This window comes from Ictalurus punctatus, chromosome 10, assembly GCF_001660625.3.
Source record: "Ictalurus punctatus breed USDA103 chromosome 10, Coco_2.0, whole genome shotgun sequence".
Classification (NCBI taxonomy): domain Eukaryota; kingdom Metazoa; phylum Chordata; class Actinopteri; order Siluriformes; family Ictaluridae; genus Ictalurus; species Ictalurus punctatus.
Genome location: NC_030425.2, coordinates 9,345,955 through 9,366,103, shown reverse-complemented (window position 1 = coordinate 9,366,103; position 20,149 = coordinate 9,345,955). Strand labels below are relative to the sequence as shown.

Here is a 20,149-nt window from a genome sequence, read left to right as displayed (position 1 = left end):
TCTTTCTTAAACAGTTTTTATACTATTATTATTTGGCTTTGATTATATGGATATCTGTGAATTGCATATGGATATCTGTGAGTTGTTACTATAGAAACAATAATATATTAGAACGGCCACATTAATATAAACAAATCATTTTTTCAAAATATCATCACAAAGATATTTTGTCACAATTACGGTCAAGTCACCGTTAACACTACACCATACGATCACTCAAAAAAAAAAGATTGGCATTATAGGAAGAACAATAACTTGACGGGAATTTTGTGTTTGGGACAAAGTCCGAATTTCAAGTCCAGAAATCAAGATCTGGTCATCATTTCTGTTTGTATGTCTGTTGACATCCACAGAGGCGGCGTGACTCTCTGGCATTTTGTGAGTTAGTGCCCAAGCCAAGCTATGCCGTGCGCCGAAGGTTCTCGGGGCCGCTACTGCTGCCTCCGCTGTCACGTCGCCACTCCATACTGGACACCAAGAAGCTGCTGGACCTTGAGGCTCTGTACAAATCAGCCTTGGCCAACCTTGAGACACAAAATCTGGATGGTAGTGACCCCAGGTAAGTGATTATCCATGGTACTAGACATACAGTACCTTCTTATGGTTTCAACTTTGAATGGAGGTAAACACTGACATGCTGGCATGGTACGCTTTCTGAGTTTTTTTTTTTCTGCTGTGGCAGACCTTAATGGACATTTCTCTTCATACAATCTGTTTAAATGTAATGTCACGATTACACAAATATGAATACATGTCCAGTATTATTCTATATAGTTATTCCTCTCAGTACTGAGCTCAGTGCCGGAAAGTAGCTGATTGTGATATCAGCCAAGCAGCAGTTGGGTCACGTCCTGCTGCCATCTCTCTCACTGGCAGAGATTATGAGAAATCAGCTCCTTTACTGTGCTTTGGTGCATGCGTCCATATATCACATTACTCAGTGTGGCTGAAGCTTGCTGATACAAAGCAGCCATGCCGGAGTCAAAGGCCAGTGGCATATGCCTGATCAGAACCCACAACAGGAAGCCTGAATTGCTTCTTTTGCAGCTGCTCTCATAACTTCCCCCACTCAAATAAATGTTAATTGCTCGTCATATCAAATGGCAGGAAGATTAAGTGGGAGAAAGGTCAGCAATGTCAGCAAAGGGTAGCTATTCCTCTCAGGTGCTTTTCTTCCACTCACTTACTGTTTAGCTGTTCATGTTTAGTGTTTAATAGCATTAAAATCTATTGCAAGTGCATCAATCCAGACAATTGCAATGTTGCAATGTTTTTTTTTTTTAGTTTTTTTTTTTTTTAGTTGAGTATAAATCCTGACATATGCCTTGAAAGACAAACATTGTATTGTAGTATTGTATATGTAATGCTTTCCTTAATTCTTCATTCTGTTTGTTCTTTATTATTTAAAAACTTTATTACAAAATCATTCTTTTTAAACATTTATTTATTCTGTAATAGTTTTTACATTTATTTATTACATAATAATAATGGAACACTATGTACACACTCACGGTTTCAATTCTTATAGTGGAGCATTGCATCGTTATACTTCTGACACACTAGTGAGGACAGAAGGGTCTATGTAGAACCCTATTTCCTTGTCAGGAGAGTAGAACCTTATTTGGAGGCTAAGACCCATTAAATATCCAGTGAGCTTTTAAAGAAGCCTTAAATAAAACATTAAGTAGAACCATTTAGGGAGCCAAAACCCTTAAAGTCGCAAATAACCCTTAAAAAAAAAAAACACAGTGTAAATATTTTACTTTTAGCTCAAACTTGATCCATATCATTCTTAACTGAAAAAGTAAGGTGCCAGGAAAGGGTCCTTGCGATTCCATGGAAGAATTATTTTTGTTTTCATGAAGAACCTTTTGATTAATGGATCTTTAATCAATCCAGGATGATTATTCAGATTCTTGTGTCAACGAACAAAAAGTCAACCAAAAAAAAGCAAGATATTTATTGTAACTGCACAATGTACAGTAATGTATGTTAAAACGACGTCTATGATCTACATTATTAAGGGGAAAGGGGTCTTTGAATTATTTACACATCCATAAATCTATTTGATCTCTTTCATTTCCTTTATGTCTTCATAGCTGTTTATTTTGAGTTTTTTATTGTCTTTGTCTTTTTTGGGTTGTTTGGTTTTTTTTATTTACTTTTAGCTGGGCTATGTAAAGCACTTTGAATCAGATTTGTGAACAGAATGCGCTACGCAAATGAACTTGCCTTGCCTCGGCTTTTTTTTTAAAGGGTTCTTTAGGGTTTGGTTGAATATTTAATTGTTTGCATCTTCCAAAAAAAGGGTGGGGGGGGGGGGTTGTTCTTGGATAGAGAAAACACTGTGTAGGGTTCTACTGTACATAAAGCTAACTTTAAGGGTTCCTCCCAAACTATACGGATTTCAAATGTGCTGTGTTCTTGATCATAGTTACCACACTAACGTGAACTGAATGTGTCTGTTTTGCACTTTACTTGCTTTGTTTTTCATGAATGTCGAGGAGAGAGAGAGAGAGAGAGAGACAGAGAGAGAGAGGAGAGAGAGAGAGAGAGAGAGAGAGGGGAGAGAGAGAGGTGAGAGAGAGAGAGGAGAGAGAGAGAGAGAGAGAGAGAGAGAGAGAGAGAGAGAGAGAGAGAGAGAGGGGGGGGGGGAGACAGAGAGATAGGAGAGAGAGAGAGAGAGAGAGAGAGAGAGAGAGAGAGAGAGATGAAGAGAGACAGAGAGAGAGGGGGGGGACAGAGAGATAGGAGAGAGAGAGAGAGAGAGAGAGAGAGAGATGAGGAGAAACAGAGAGAGGGGGGGGGACAGAGAGATAGGAGAGAGAGAGAGGGGGGGGGACAGAGAGAGAGAGAGAGAGAGAGAGGGGGGGGGGGGAGACAGAGAGAGGGGGGGGGAGACAGAGAGAGAGGGAGAGAGAGACAGAGAGAGGAGAGAGAGAGATGAGGAGAGACAGAGAGAGAGGGGGGGGACAGAGAGATAGGAGAGAGAGAGAGAGAGAGAGAGAGAGAGAGAGAGTTGTGAGGTTAATACGTGTGCTGATGTAATGCAGGCTGGGCGTTAGTTTGATCAGACTGATTCAGTTTCTCCACTTCTTACTCAGCTGAGCAGATCGGACGTCGCCTTTCAGCTCTGAGCAGAACAGAAGCATGGACTGAGTCAGTTCGGTTAACACGCTGCGCTTTAAGGACATTATAGTACTATAGTAGCCTATCATATATATGAGTGACGATCAGATTCATCGGATCGCACGTAAGATTGAATCAGCGTGGCCTTGATCAACAGGGTGATCGGATTAGCTATTTATTTTTATTTATTTTTTTGGTGTTTTTTTTTTTTTTTTTAAATAGTCGCACTGTGTTTGCAGATCACTTTTGTTTTCGTGCAACTTTTCAGCACCAACGGCGTGTGAACAGCTCCGTCCGTGGCGATCGTCTAACTTCCGGTGTATCAGTAATCTGTAGTAGATCGGATAGTGTGTGTAGTGCAGTGAGGAGAGCATGGAGTGCGCGGCGCTTACTCGGGAAGGCGCCGGTTTCGCCAAACCACCCAAACATTTGTGGAGACAACCGCGGACTCACATTCGCATCAAGCAGCGCTATCACTCCGACAACGAGCGCTACCTGGGTCCCAACAGAACTGTGGACAGTCACCGGCCCGGACTGAAAAAGCCACGAATGTCCTGGCCATCATCTCTACACCAACGGTAAATTCTGCAGTGTCCCATGCTTTACAGTGCTTTACACCAACTCCTGAATGAACCCATGTGGTTTTGTTTCATGATGTCTTATTATAAACATGTAGGCTAGATAAGTCCATAAATCCACCTGCTATTACCCAGTGTAATATTCCTCCATTGCCTCAAATTGCCTGAGAGGTTTGTAGCTAGGTCTGTTCTGTTCTTCTTTCTCATCATGTGGTCATACCATACACCTAGATCCCCCTCAAGACTGAATTAGAACATGTTGAATTAGCAGTATTTTTATTTATTTATTTTAATTTAAAAAAAAAAAAAAAAAAAATTTCAATTCTAAATGGTTCCTTTCGTTGTTGGTCTGGTGTTACCTTCAAGATTCCATCTTCTACGTTTAATATAGATAAACGGACAGTTTTTAAAAATAAATAAATAAATAAATAAATAAAGCTTACTTGAATCTTTCTAGGTAAAACACTCGGTAATACACACAGCATGCCCTGTATTGATAAATGTTTACATAATATTGTTAGCTTTTTCATAACTACTTCGGCTCGATGCTGCGCCGCATGGTGTTGCACGTTATACCACACTTTTTGATATCGTTTATATATATTTTATGGTCGTAAAATGCATTGTACTGCATATCTTACTGTGTGTGGTTGTGTGCGCGTGTGTGTGAGAGCAATACGATTTTCTTTGATTTGAAAACATACAAATTAGCTGTTCAGATGGTGCAACAAAGGAAAGTGCCATTTACTAGGGTTTTTTGTTTGTTTGTTTTTTTGGACTCAAACACTGTGACTGATAACTCAACACTGGGGATTTGTCGGTGATCATAAGAGAGTGAGACAATATTTGAACATTACAAGACAATAGCGCAAAGGAGAGCGAGCATAATAGAAGAAACTCAGCCATTAAGCTTTGCCAGACATTTGATGTTTATCCCCTTGGTAACACTTGCGCCATACAATGTAAAGACAAATTTTCCTTACTTTTGCCATGAAAGAGTTCTGTTTATCTGCACTCCATTAGATGCAGGTTATGCAAATGTGCCTCTTTTGCAAGTATGTGAGGAAAGCTGGCAGTGCTGATTGTTTAGCATTGAGTTTTGAATAGCATTGAATCACAAAGAGCATAAAGGTAGGTGTATGAACATGACTCACAGTGCTCTGTCTTCATTTATTTCTGTACTTTTTGTATTTTTATTTATTAATGCTGAATTCCTATCGTCCCATGCCATTTATATCCCCCACACCAGCTGACTCAGTTCACATAGGCAAGGTATAGAAAATAATTTGAGGTCACTCGGCATATGTATGAGGCATCATCAGCTAGAGCTGGCGTTCTGGTGGCAGGAATATACGGTATACAATATTGGTCTTAGTTAATATTATGGGATGGCTGTATGTCACTGGACGTATATGTACGTGTTCTATTTATACAGCTTGTTTATTTAATTTAATTGATATATTGTTTTTATTCTTTAGTTTGTGAACACTATTCTGCCAGAAATCAAGCTGATAAACAGAGATCCTGGGAATTAGCGTTGCATTAGAGTCGGTCAGTCTCTCCCCACTGTTCCCCTGTCATGTTGGGCAACACAGATCTTTTTAGACCATACAAGTAGAAGCAGGAGCCTCCTGCTGTCATCCATGCTATTACATATTGAGCAGCAACGCCACATGAGGTCCACATGTGAGGCTACTTTTCCAGACAGGCAGGTTGCGCAGATCTCCTGCTATGCCGCAACCCTCTACTCATCCTATCTTGCATTTGTCCACTTTACTGCACTCTTACTGCCAAATATATTGAAGATTAGGTACAGATGATGTTGCTATGGAGCCCATCTGTTTACTAGGAACAGTCAGCGAAAATACAGTCGAGGATGGTCACTAATTATAGTTTGTATTAAGTTTATTGGACCCGAAATATCATCTCCAGGATGGAAATATTGTTCTGTTTATTGTTCTGTTTATAAGAAGCACATGCCTCTAGGCTGTTTCACTAAGCAATATTCAAAGAAAGACTGATAGGTTTTATTAAATCAAGCTGTTGTAACAACAGAAATAAATTAGATGATATGAGATTTATGTAAAAAAAATTATACCAATAATCAGTATTACCGTGCATTACATGGCATTATTCAAAGAATGATGATAACTCTGAAGGCAATAACCTTTTTTAAAAAAATTATATGACTAAAAGGCAATCACAAAAGAAAATTACAGATGTCTTGTTATGTTTTTTTTTTCTTTGTAAAGTGCAGGCAAATTGGATTTGAAAGCAAGTGGTAAACAAGTTTTATGAATTATTAAGGAAATCTGACAAATAATTTTTGATTTCCTGTAATAGGATAACTAGGCTCAAGAAAACTGAGAGCCTATAGTTTAACCTCATGGTCTTTAACCTCAATCTCCAATTTCCTGTCAACTGCACTGTACATATACACATGTCTGTGACGTGAAAATGAAAGAAGCCATAGAGTGATATGAACAATATGTTATTGGGGGGTTTTTTTGGTAATAATACAACATCGGTTATTGTCATCTGATTTTTAATGTGATCACATTTTAAAAGAAAACAGAAAGGGAAGTACAGTTTGGACCTTTAATTTCAAAATTATGCTGGTGCTTATTCGACGTTGTGTACGGCCAAATCTGATCACAAAACGAGCATACGCAAATTCTACCAACTTTTGTCTGTATGATCAGACATCTCCCCTCAGGTTGGAGTGTGTGGAAATTTGAGGATGACATTTTAACAGTCTGAATAATGCTTGATCTGCAGTCCTAAAATCAAAAATCAATATCAATTTCATCATGTAATAGGTAATACACCTTAGTGTCAACATGTAATTTGAGAATGTGATTCAGGTTGCATGGACATAAATCTTTATTAGATCATTTAGTGCTTCAAAGAGAGTATGAGATGTATTTGTGTATAAGAGCTTGGCTGAGGATGTAGATACAGAGCCCTTGGGCAAACAAACTACAAACTTAGGCCGGATATCATTGTGCCATTTTAAAGCACAAATTATAATGCAAAGCTATTCTTTTTTAGCTTCTCAACACAGGAACACAGTGTTCATGAAGCATTGTTGGTAACATGACAAGCTGCATTTTCTTTGTCTAATAAACTTTGATAGTGAGAATGAAGGAGAGGATGCTGAGGAAATACTCAGTTTATAGGGGACTAATAATTGTAATATATAATTATATTAATAATAATAATTGTTCCACAAATTGTAGACGCAGTTTTTCTCAGATTGGTGAACCTCTGCCCATCTTTACTTCTGAAAGACTCTGCCTTTCTAATGACTCTTTTTATACCCAGTCATGTTACAGACCTGTTCCCAATTAACCTCCAGCTGTTTCTTTTCAGTAACACTTAGTTTTCTAGCCTTTTTTCGCCCCGTCCCAACTTTTTTGCCATCAATTTCAAAATGATCCTCTTTTTTTCTTAAAATGGTACATTTCCTCAGTTTAAACATTTGTTATGTTTTCTATGTTCTATTGTGAATAACATATGGGTTTATGAGATTTGCAAATCATTGTATTCTATTCTTATTTACATTTTACACAGCGTCCCAACTTTTTTGGAATTGGGGCCGTATATTAATCTCAGTAAAAAGAAGAGGCAAGCCATCCTTTGAACCATCCTTTCCTACCTTGAAACAGTATAATTCTGTATAATTTCATATAGTCTTTTTGTCCACGTACCTTCTGTACTGCTTTTGAGGATATCAAAAAAGAACATCATGTTCAGCAACCTCGGACACAAGCACCTCTTTCACGACTTCACTATAATGTGTTTATTCCCTGTCGTGTTTACTTTTTCGTTGGATCTGACTTAGGGCTGCACGATTACGGCCAAAATGATAATCCCGATTATTTTTGATCAATATTGAGATCTCGATTATTTATCACAATTATTCATTCATTTTAGGGACAACATATTTTTATTGTACTTTCACATTTAAATAAACAGACCACTGCTTTCACCTCCATGTTGTGCTGCATTCCTGCTAATGTGCAAATCTTTACATCAAATTAGACTGATCCTTAAAGTGCTTCATTTCACAGAAGCAAAATATAAATAAATTTGTACCCAAAATATAAGATAAATAAAAATGCCATTAACCAAATGAAAATATGCATCAAATATAACAATATCCAACTAAATGAAAACAATTCAGGCGAATGCAGAAAAGACAATAACAGTGTTTACAGTAGGAGAGACGCAAGACAGTTTCTTTTAGGATATTACAAAAATTTAGGAGCACAGTTGAAGTTTAGTGGTTTTTTTTGTTTGTTTTTTTTTAAAGATGGTTGTGTTAATGTGCCACAATATAACACACAAGTAGGCATGAGAAAACTTGAGCTTGTCAATTATGACAGAATTTAGGAACATAGTGCGTGATCAATAAAAGATGGCAGTTGTGAGATCGGGAAGTTGAAGCAGATGATGTGCAGTGTTACTCGTCATCATAAAGGCTTCTCTGCAGTATTTCCACACTTGTTCGATTGACTGAGGAGATGAAAAGCAGTGTGAAAGTAACTGTTGCGTGGTGTAGATGCATTTTGGACTTCCTGTAGTTTTTATTCCGATTGTATTATACAACTCTGAACAGGTCACTCATACCGGTGCGAATAAATATTTATTCACAGACGCAAATGCGAGTGAAATGGTCGCACTGTAGAGCCCTGAGTTTATCTGCAAAGTTTTTTCCCGTTCGGCGTGATGAGGTTTAATGTCCCCGACAACCTCTGTAGTGCCATTTAGCATTGTGCTAGCTAGTGTCATGATTTCTCCTCGCGCAAGCACTGGAGCTCGCAGAGAAACTGGCAGTTCGAGGGCTAAATCGCCATCACCATTTTTGCATTACGAAATGACGTCATCCCTGCGCCGCTCTATGTGATTGGCTGTAAGTGTAGGAAGCGCGTGATTTGAGTGGAGAAAACAGCGGAGTTTTCTATGAGCGGAGGACGAACTTTAAACATCAGTATCGCAGTCGATCATGTTCATTTAATCGCGGGCAGTCAAAATCTTAATTGCGATCGAAATCCGATTAATTGTGCAGCCCTAATCTGACTGTATGTCTTTAAATTCTTTCCTGTTACTGGCTCACTTTCACAACATGTGCATAAATTAGGATGCGTTTCATGTAGATTAGATGTATATGAGAGTAATTTGGGGTGTGTAAGTAAGGGTGAATGGACGGGAGTTTGTTTTCACGCAGCTGAAGCGGATTCATCTTTTGCTCTCAAATGCTGCATGCTGTGATGTGCTCTCATTTCTACACAACTACAATGAATAAGGGTCAGTGTGAAGGTGGGCAGATGGACATATGTACAGGTTCCTTAAGCTTGCTGAGAGGAAATGGCTTGCTTGCAGAGCCTAGTCACACGTTTATTAATAGTCTGAGCATACATTATCATGTCTCTTTTAACCTTTAATGGTTAAACCTTTAATCTCACCTTCTTTTTTAATAACTTTAGATAACACTGGGCCAACTTTATTCATTTTAGATGTGGTTCACTCATTTAAAAGTTTATATAGCACGGTGTCAGAGATCTTTTCTAGGTCTTTGTGACTTGCTCAAGCAGGATTTGTTCTGATTTGAGCTTAATCATGCTTCTTATGGCATGAAACCTTTTGAATCATTACTGGCATGTGCTCCTCAAAATAAGTATCAGCTGTACACTATCCCGCCTTTCCGGCAATTTACAGAGCCACATAATGAGTGATATAAAAAAACTATTTTATTATGCAGTTTACATCGTACAATATATTCCACATGTGTGTGTCTATGTATGTGGAAAAAAAATCTCCAGTGTATTGCAGTATCCAGTATATGTAAAGTGAATGAACTCTTTTTATAGACATTTCCCGATTTAGTAAAGGCAACACACACTTGCCTCATTTTCTTTGGTGTATTCTTTAATGTTCCCCATGTTCCACATTTAACAGACTGAGAGAACATTTTGCTCTGTAAACAAGCACAGTCATCTTTAAAGCCCATTTTGATTTTATACATTTTCTACCCTGCTGTTTTTTATTCTATCTTTTTCATGATTTTGGTTGACTTGAGTATTTTCCATAGCTCATTTTAAAAAAGTTGTAAGCAAATAAACACCCCAGCTACACTCACCGGTCATTTTAATAGGAACACTTGTAACCCTGTCATTCGTGCAATTATCCAATCATGTGCCAGCAACTTGTAATGCATAAAATAGACATATAGCTAGATAGATAGATACATACATACATACATGCATACTAACCCCAGGGAAAACATTACAAAAACAGCAGGTATTGAACCACAGATGTGCAGCAAAGTATCTGTGATCAACAGCGCGACCACAGTTGTACAAGCTTCAGAGAGTCAGTTGATGTTGACATCAAACATCAGAATGTGGAAAATATGTGATCTCAGTGACTTTTAACAATGTATTGTGCATTCTGAGATGCTTTTCTGCTCGTCACTGTTGTAAAGAGTGGTTATTTGAGTTCCCACAACCTTAATGTCAACTCAAAACAGTCTGGCCGTTCTCCTCTGACGTCTCTCATCAACCAGGCATTTTCACCCCTAGAATTACCGCTCACTGAATGTTTTGAATGAATTTTGTTTGTTGCATTATTCCGTGCAAAATCAAGCTAAATCAAATCTGTTGTGCATAAAAATCCCAGGAGCTGTATGTGCAGCCTTATTATCCATGTATTCAAGTTTGTGATGTACTGTATTTTGTGTTATTTTAGGACATTGCATAGAGGTGATCACATGAATCCCTGACATCTTTCCTCCCATAAAAGTATTTTCTACGCCTGTAGTAGAGCCATAATAGTATAAGCGAAGGCCACTTTGTTGTAAATCAGAAAGATACACTATTATACTGGCTACTTGCAGACAGATAATACAGAAGAAGAATCTTTCTCTCCAGTGTATCAGATTTCTACTGATCTATGCTGCAATGAAGATAACCATCTGAACATTTTTACCACATCCTCCAGTACAGATAAACACTTCCTTTTCCTCTACTGCGTCTCCTAACATGCCAGCCATTGCCTTGTATTTGAAAAGATACTTCTCATCTATTTCTTTTGTAATGAGTCTTTGATACACGGCCAAGACTTGAATGGAAAAACCAGTGACATAGTCATCTATTACTGTTTGATTTGATAACCGATGAAGCATATTTGAATGAGCCAGCTGCACCCTGCCTTCGAAAGATCAGCTTGTCACTTCTCTCTTACAGCATACATCATGCGGCTTTTCCTATTATCTCATATTACCTTTTAAAATGTGATGGTCTGTCAGAAAATGTTTAAATCATGGTTAGAGTTAGGACATGAGATGACATTGACTGAATGCTGTTTTTAAATGCAGGGTATTTTTTCATGGTGTGATCTGACAGATGAATGTTACCCTATGTGGTTAAATAAGAGTTACCCAGATCATATCAGCTAAGCAGCTAGTTTTGTGGTGTTGTTTCTGTGTAGACTACTCTGGGCTCTGGTGTTGTTCTCTATTAACCATTGCTTGATACCAAGTGATACAAGTGCATTTTGTGCAATTTTTGTAACTCATTGAAGGCACATAGCAAGACCTTCAAGACCACAGTTTTTAATTTTTTTATTTTAATGAGCTTTAAAGATGCATAAGTTAGGTTTCTAATTACTAATTTAAGGTTGATTAACTTAGTTGACTACATTATAAAATTGGTTGACTTTAAGCTCATTTAAATCACGTTATTTGTCATAATTTTAACATACTAAAGGTACAGAATACATCTTGAGGGTTCCACCTGAGTGACAAGTAATGGTACAGTTTAGTATGAAAGTGTAACAGGTGTAGTCATATAGGGTCTTAACCGGTAGAACCCTAACATATTATTTAAGGTTTTTCATGTTTTATTAAAAGGCTTCCAGGAATAGAACCACAATAGTCATTTATACAGTTTTTCTTTTTATCGATCCCCTAATTTTCTGCTGAAAATGACCTATAGGCTAGCATTGTACTGTACTTATTTGCTGATGACTAATATGACTACTATGAATTCTTATTTGTATTTTTATTCTTATATTTAATTATAATAGGGCTGGGTATTGTGACCAATTTGGCTATTTGATTTTTATTTATATGGTTTCGATTCGATTCGATTGGGTTCAATATCCATTAGTTATCAACATTTCATCTAAAATGTTAGTTTTGCAGAGATGGAATCCATGTTTTAATATAAATGCTGGTAACTGAAACCCTCCTACTTGGCAATATTACTGAAATACACATTTACTTTAACAATAGGGCACACACAAATATATTTAATTAATTTTTACTTTTACTTTGAGTAACAAACAATGTAAAATGAAATCATAGATATGTGCATCAGTGCACACAAGGGAAGCACAAACTGCACATTATTGTAAAATAATAAAAACAGTGTAAATGTGCAACAGTGAAACTCATTAGCAACTTGAAATGTTTAAGAAATAAAACCATTTTCAAAATTCAAAACATGAAAGATGGCGACGTGCTCAGGACGAGAGGCGAAGTACAGATAATATCCACATCCTCTCAAGTAAAGCACGCGCATTAAGAATCGATTCAGGGATTTCCCAAATCAATATCATTTCATTATATTGAAGATAGATTAAAATTGGAGAATCGATTTTTTTACCCAGCCCTACATTATAAGTAACGGTAGTAGTAGTAGTCATAGTAGTAATAGTACTAGTACTCATAGTTGTAGTAGTTGTAGTTGTATCTAAAGTTGTATCTATCATTAGCTCAACAACTAAACTATTAGGGTTCAGCAATGCATAATTTCACAAGGTCTCATATATGCCCAAATAAGAATAACATGGGGCAAATTATTTTTAAAAATTCAGAAACAATGAGTTAGGACAGGGGTTCCCAAACTTTTCCAGGGTAAGGCCCCCCAAATAGCATTAACATTTGACCGAGGCCCACATTTTGCAAGATGTCTTTAAAACACATAAAAAAATACAGACTTCTGAATATATCCCCCCTTTTTTATTATTAATAGTTACATCTTACATCTTTACATTACATTACATTAGGAATTAATTGTGTGTGTGTGTGTGTGTGTGTGTGTGTGTGTGTGTGTGTGTGTGTGTGGTTGTGTGAGAGTGAGAAAGAAAAAATCATGTATTTTATTTATCTTTCACACCAAACTGTTGAGCCCCCCCCCCGGGTGCCACCTGGCGGCCCCCACTGTGAAAACCACTGAGTTATGATACAGGAGACCGGTGTTCATCTTCAAATCTGATGTTTATTACGTGCTTGAAGAATCTTCAAATCTTTTTTTTTCTCACAAAGGTTTCACCAGCTCATTCACACAGTGTAGATGCTATCTCATATACAGAAGTGAAGGGAGGGAGAGAGATAAGAAAGAAGCAGACCTAATGCTGGGAGTGCTTTCCCCTCTGACCTTGATGTGTTCAGTAACAGTGGCACATCGTATCAAAACACAAGAATAGAGAAATGCAAACCCCAGTTCCATAAAAGCTGGGATGTTTTCTAAAATGCAATAAAAACCAAAATCTGTGATTTGTTCATTCTTTTGAACCTTTATTTAACTGACAAAAGTACAAAGAAAAGATTTCGAATGTTTTGACCGACCAACTTAATTGTATTTTGTTAATGTAAACAAATTTAAAAAATTTAATGCCTGCAACATACTCCAAAAAAGTTGGGACAGAGATATGTTTACCACTGTGTTACATCACCCTTCCTTTTAATTACACTTTTTAATCATTCGGGAATTGAGAATACTAATTGTTGCAATTTTGCAAGTGGAATTTTTGTCCATTCTTTCTTGATACAAGACTTCAGCTGCTCAACACTCCGTGGTCTCCATCATCTGGTTCTCCTATTCATGATGCGCCATACATTTTCAATAGGAGACAGATCTGGACTGCTGGCAGACCAGTCAAGCACACACACTCTCTGTCTACAAAGCCATGCTGTTGTAGCACGTGCAGAATATGCCTGGCATTGTCCTGCTGAAATAACCATGGACTTCCTGTGAAAAGACGTTGCCTTGATGGCAGCATATGTCTCTCTAAAATCCCAATATTTGCCTCCGTGTCAATGGTACCTTCACACATATGCAAGACACCCATGCCGTGGGCACTGATGCACCCCCATACCATCACAGATGCTAGCTTTTGCACCTCTCGCTGATCTGGTTGGTCTTTTTCATCTTTGGCATGGAGAACTCGACATCCGTTTTTCCCGAAAACAAGCTGAAACATGGACTCATCTGATGTTTCCACTGCCTTTCAGTCCATCTGAGATGAGCTCGGCAGACTGTATTACGTGACAACGGCTTTCCAAAGTACTCCCGAGCCCATGTGGTTATATTTATCACAGTAGCACGATTTCTCGGGCAATGCCTTTCTCAGGAAGGCCGCAGAAAATTCAGCAGTGGTTTCCGGCCTTGTTTTTTACGCAGTGAGATTTTTCCGGATTCCCTGAATCTTTTCACAATATTATGCACTGTAGATGGTGAACCACTTAAATTCTTTTTTTTTTTTTTTTAACTAACTGACAATTCTCTAACAAAGTTTGGCATAGAGTGGTGACCCATCCTTGCTTGCAAAGACTGAGCTTTTAGTGGATGCTCCTTTTATGCCCAATCCTGAAACCCTCCACTGTTACCAACTAACCTTATTATTCTGTAAAAGGAATATTTGAATATTCCATTTAACTTTTATTTTGCCTCTCTCCCAACTTTTTTTGAGCGTGTTGCAGGCATCAAATTCTAAATTTGTTGATATTTACAAAGTAAGTTGGTCAGTGAAAACATTGACTATCTTTTCTTTGTACTTTTGTCAGTTAATTAAACTTCCAAGAGACTTGACAAATCACAGATTTTTGTTTTTATTGCATTTTAGAAAATATCCCAACTTTTCTGGAAATGGGGTTTGTACATCATCTGTCGAAACAGCCTAAGCATCATTAGCATAATATGAAATAGAATGTATGCAAATAATCACAAGATGAGACAAATAATTAAAGGCAAATATTTATTTCACTGTTACACACGCTTGAAGACAGATAGACGGCATTGGTGATTAAATGTTTCTGCAAGTCTGCAATTCTCTACAGAGTTCGAAAAGTAGAAACCCTTTTCGTTCAAAACAACAACAAACTAATCTGTGTCTATGATCAGTCCTTTTGTATAATTTGCAGTTTGATTACTTTTAGTTTAGGCAAGTTGGGGGGGAAAGGATGATTCACTTCATTTGCGTTCATTACACCAGTGACTATAATTCTCATGTGTTGTCTCAAGCACTGATGATGATGTGGCACGGATGTGTCATTGACATGGGTTGAAAACAAGTCTGATGTAGATGCAAAAAATTAAACCTTTATATTGATGCCTTTTATACCATTTATCCGAGCCAACCCTGGGTATAATAATACTAGCAGTAGTAGTAGTAGTAGTAATTGTAGTAGTAGTAATTGTAGTAGTAGCAATAATAGTAATAGTAGTAATGTTTATTTCTGTTTGAGAGCAGTTGGCTGACAAATAACTCTTCAACAAGGACTAAACATTTGACAAATTGTTCAAAAACAGAGGTTTCCTATTGGACACGTCCTACTGGGCAGGGTCTAACATTTTCTACCCCATGTAGTGCATTTCTATAGGACTAAGAAACCATTGAGGATCTGGCTAAAGGAATTAAAGCACGAGATCATTGCACTGGAAATCCTTCCCTCTATCAGGATCAAATAGTTGTAATAACAAGCATATTGGATTGTATGAGACAACGCTGAATATTTATGACATTTTTAACTAGATTGGGAAGCTGATGTCCTTCCTATTCTAATGACATGCGTATGCTTTAGGTCTGCAAATTTCAAGTTATAAGTGTTATGTAAAAGGTAAACCACTGTAAACACTTCCCGTATGCTGTTCGACTGTACTTTCTAATCAATCTAGATTGGTGAATAACACTGCAGTTAACGCAGTACAAGCCTGACCACATGGTGCAGACAGGAATGCTGAAAGCAATCTGTGCATCTCATAGCCTCTGGGAACAGGCAGTAATAATGAATCAACAGCATGCCAGACATCCTGCTTTGTGAAGGAATAGCCCAGGAGACTTATATAAAACACCGGTTTGTGGCAATCCAAATTTAAATTGGCCTTATTTGTCAATCTGATGGTGGGACTTTTAGCTAGCTGTGAGTTTGGATTTGCAAGGGCATGACATGGATGTTTTCTCAATACTGATATATAAAACAACATATTTTTTGCTCTCAGTCTTGCGGTCGAGAGATACAAGCCAGGTTAAGAATACTGGCGTTTCTCACCTTTTCATGGCTTGTAAATGAGCTTGAAATTCCCGTGGTGGGTTTGTCTTGAAGGTGTCGTGTTCTGGTATGATACTGATGATTTGACGCTTTCTCACTTTCTTTCACCTGAAGGTCAGTGCTGAGACACAGTAATATCTGCGTGCTTGGGTAACAAATGAAGAAATAAGGCATAACGTATATATTGAGAAATAAAGCGGTGTTGTAGTTTATATTGCTGGAAATATTCTGACTGTTTGTTCAGAATGATGGTATACCTGGTGTCATGTATATCAGAGAAGGAACTCTGAACTACAGAAGTACAGATACCTTACTGCATCACAGTCACATGACCACCTGAATCACGTCATGTTTATCTGTCTTTGCCGTTGTTTTTGTTGCTGTGTTTATGGTCTTTGTTTCACGGTTATTCTTTGCCTTAGTGTTTTGCTACCTATTCATAGTTCCTGTTTTGTTTTGGTATTAATTAAAATCTAATCTGCACTTGAATCTGTCTCCGCCTTGAAGTCGTGACACCTGGGTCATTATATAGCTAAGAAAATTGTGAATAATTATTTGACAAATGTTATGAGATCAAGCTGATTGGTTAAGACATAGTATATTTATTATGTGCACTTTTAAAAGGTTTAGGAGGTGGACCAAAAAGATTCTGCATTAACTACAAATTAAATATCAAATAATGCAAACACCAATATGAGTAATTTTAGCTCCTCCGATTTCCCCCCCATTTCCCCCCCCCGTAATTTTCTAGATTTTATGTAGCTGTGCACCTGTTCTTGATTAAATAAAACTCAGCCTGAGGAATAAATGTTTATGAATAAATTAAACATTTATCTTAATAAATACAAAAAAAATAAAATTTGTATATGTTATTTCATATAAACATGTTAAACAGAGAGTGTAGAGGGCGATATGTAAATTAGTACGGCTGGGTAAAAAAATATATTTTACAATAATGTGCAGTTTGTGCTTACCTTGTGTGCACTGATGCACATATCTATGATTTCATTTTACATTTTTTGTTATTCAAAGTAAAAGTAAAAAGTAATTAAACATAATTGTGTGCGCCCTATTGTTAAAGTAAATGTGTATTTCAGTAATATAGCCAAGTAGGAGGGTTTCAGTTACCAGCATTTATATTAAAACATGGATTCCATGTCTGCAAAACTAACATTTTAAATGAAATATTTATAACGAATCTATATTGAATCGAATCGACACCATATAAATAAGAATCGAATCGAATCGCCAAATTGGTCGCAATACCCAGCCCTATAAATTAGTTTCACATTCAAGTAGCAACATCACTCAAATAGATTTTAGAAATTATGTTGTTTTGCTCTCATTTTGATGCACTTGTGTTTTAAATTATTTATTTATTTTTTTTAATTAATGTATTTAAACTCATTTTAGATATACAGTGTTCTATTGAATCTTTTTTTTTCAGTGCAATGTAGCCTGTATTCTATATTAACTATAGATACTAAAATATTAAGTTACTCCTGAGGGACTTTTGCCCCATAAGATTATTAAACATTTTATTTTCAATTTACGAAATATTGTAATACTTGGGTTTCTTCAAAATAGTCTGTTATGTAAAAGAACTCCTAAAATAAATTGGATAGAAAATTTATACTATTTGCACTGATCTACACCAAAGCCCCAAACTACAATTCCCATGATCCTCAGCCTACTGACACACAGCACGATCTGTGAAATGACCAATCATGTTCTGTTCACAATATCTGCATATCTAATGGTGCATACCAGTTTCCAATTTGCATACTCCATTTAAATAACCCCGACATTCTTTGTGAAGTCTTGCTTCTGCATTCAGTCAGTGACTAAGCTTTTCTTTTGTTTTTGCTGAACAGCGTTTGCACCCAAACCTGTTTGACAAAGAAATGTAGATGTGGCTCTCATAACAGTCTGATCCATAAGAACAGCAACGTAAGCACTTTAGTATTTAAGTAATATCATGTCTAGCACTTTTCTTCAAACTGTGTCTTACAAACTGGTATATAAAATAATACTGGGCATCTATGTTGGTAGACGTTGGCAATTTGAAGTCAAAATATAATGCTTTACTTGTACTAGAAGCCTCCCTCTTATGTTTTGTTCTGTTCCACCCCTCTTAACTGCCAGAGGCATGTGAGAATCACCTGGATACCTTCTTGTGTGCATGTACATACATGTCAGTACCTTCCCCAAATTGAAGAAGTGACTGTATGGCAGTATCTGATATGAGTTCTGTTACACAGTAGGGTGCTCACCCACCTTCTCCATAACCATCTGTGACCCGCAGGCCTGTGAATACATGGCGAGTGATTCTTGAGAAGTGTACTAACATGCACAGAAGTGTTCTAACATGCAGAAAAGGAGCCAGAGTTCGGTTTCCCTTCATTTCCCGTTATCCCACTGCACTACCTTGCACTTACCTCTACTCTCTCTTTTCCCCACACTAAAGCCGGGAGCACACGGTGCGATTTTTAACAGTGTTTTGCGACTGTTGCTTGTGAGATTGTACGAACATGAGCCCCGCTGTAAGCCGTGTCACACTGTAGGATCTCAGTTGTCATTAATGTCAGACTGTATGCGAAAAACTGACGCACGCACGAAGACTCATACAGAGTATGAGAAGCCACACTACAGGACTGTGCCTCTAATCTTCCGACACGGGCAGAATTTAATCGGGGGGAAATTTGATCGCAACGGCTGTCGGGGAACATGCGATAAAAGACTACAGGTTTTGGCTTAGGATTATAGGAATCTTCTCAAAATTTGTCTCAGACGACCAAATCGTGTCCAAAATCGTACAGTGTGAACCCGGCTTTAGCCATCTATCCAACCAGGAGACCTGTGGCTAAGTTGGATGCACTGTATATCAACCCCGAGAAAACTACACTAGGTTCCAGGATCATTCTTTGCACAGGTCTCAGAAACTAGAAACTTGTATAGCTAAAAGGACCTGCTTTGTGGCATTCCCAAATCATGCACATCCCGGTTCATCAGCTAGACACCCGAATATATTCCTTTGATCACATGGCAGCTTCAGACCCCATCAAGTTTGCCGCTGTGTTCCAGAAAGTCTGTTTGAATTACCAGACTGTGACACGCTTTGTCACAAGCATATTCTCACGAAAGGGGTCTGTCTGTGAGCGGTGTCCCAACGGAGATCGATAGTCACCATGGACACCTGCCTCACAGGATGTTGGCCAGTGTGGTGCCACAAAGCCACGGGAGGCACGTGAAGTCCCAGTGTGAGAGCAGAACACATCAGCCAAAGCATTTAATGCTTATAACAAAGTGAAAAAAGTAGTTGGTCATCAATTGTGTTAAATATCACACTGCCTGTCAAAAGTTCGAAACATCGCTTTTATACCTTTTTGTTAGAGTTTAATCGCTGCAACACAGGTAGAGGATCACAATTAATTAAGGAAAGATTTCAATCTTTGTACCTTAAGGCCCTATTAATTAGTCATGCTCAGATCCTAATTGCATTTTATCCCTTAATTAAAGTCAAATTGTACTTGGAGCATGGATTAATTCAGCTTGTAGATATAGCACTCATCGAGAATCTAAATAGGTCTTTACTCTTCTAATGTTAGAGCAAAAGTTCTCAACTTTTTGTAACTAAAGCCCCCCAAGCCTCCCCTATCATGTGGCATGCCCCCCCCCCCCCCCCAATATATTGGAGGAGACCAGGTATAATGATTATCTATTCTATATAAAATCTATCTATATATAACCTAATCTATAATCTGTTTAGATAGATATATAGATAGATGTTTTGCTTTTGTGTATTTGTACTTTTTAAGAATTACTTTTTATAACCTTTATGACGTTTAAAACGATATAACGGACAGGTGTGGAACATGAATGATCAAAAATGTTTCTGAACACTAGAACTACTTTGAACAAGAGAACTAGGCTGTAATAACGTGGACTATTTTACATGGAAAACACTTTTTTTTTTTTTTGCAAAAATGTCGCTAAAGGGGTCTGAAAAGTCACTAAGTTGGCAACACTGGTCTGCTCTGACAGCTAGATAAAAGGCAGGCAGGCTCCTTTCTTTAAAAATAATAATTTTAAAAAATTGTCTAAC

General features: G+C 37.6%; 1 protein-coding gene across 3 annotated transcripts in view; it reads left to right on the top strand.

Moving 5' to 3' along the window:
• The window catches only part of LOC108271088 (cAMP-specific 3',5'-cyclic phosphodiesterase 4D), an 86,611-nt gene that overhangs the window by 12,085 nt on the left and 54,377 nt on the right, over positions 1-20,149 (top strand). For all 3 annotated transcript variants that reach the window (XM_017478347.3, XM_017478343.3, XM_053683429.1), the window contains one exon: positions 354-559. In XM_017478347.3, coding sequence (XP_017333836.1) covers positions 354-559 — 206 coding nt within the window. The remainder of the gene's footprint in view (positions 1-353; positions 560-20,149) is intronic.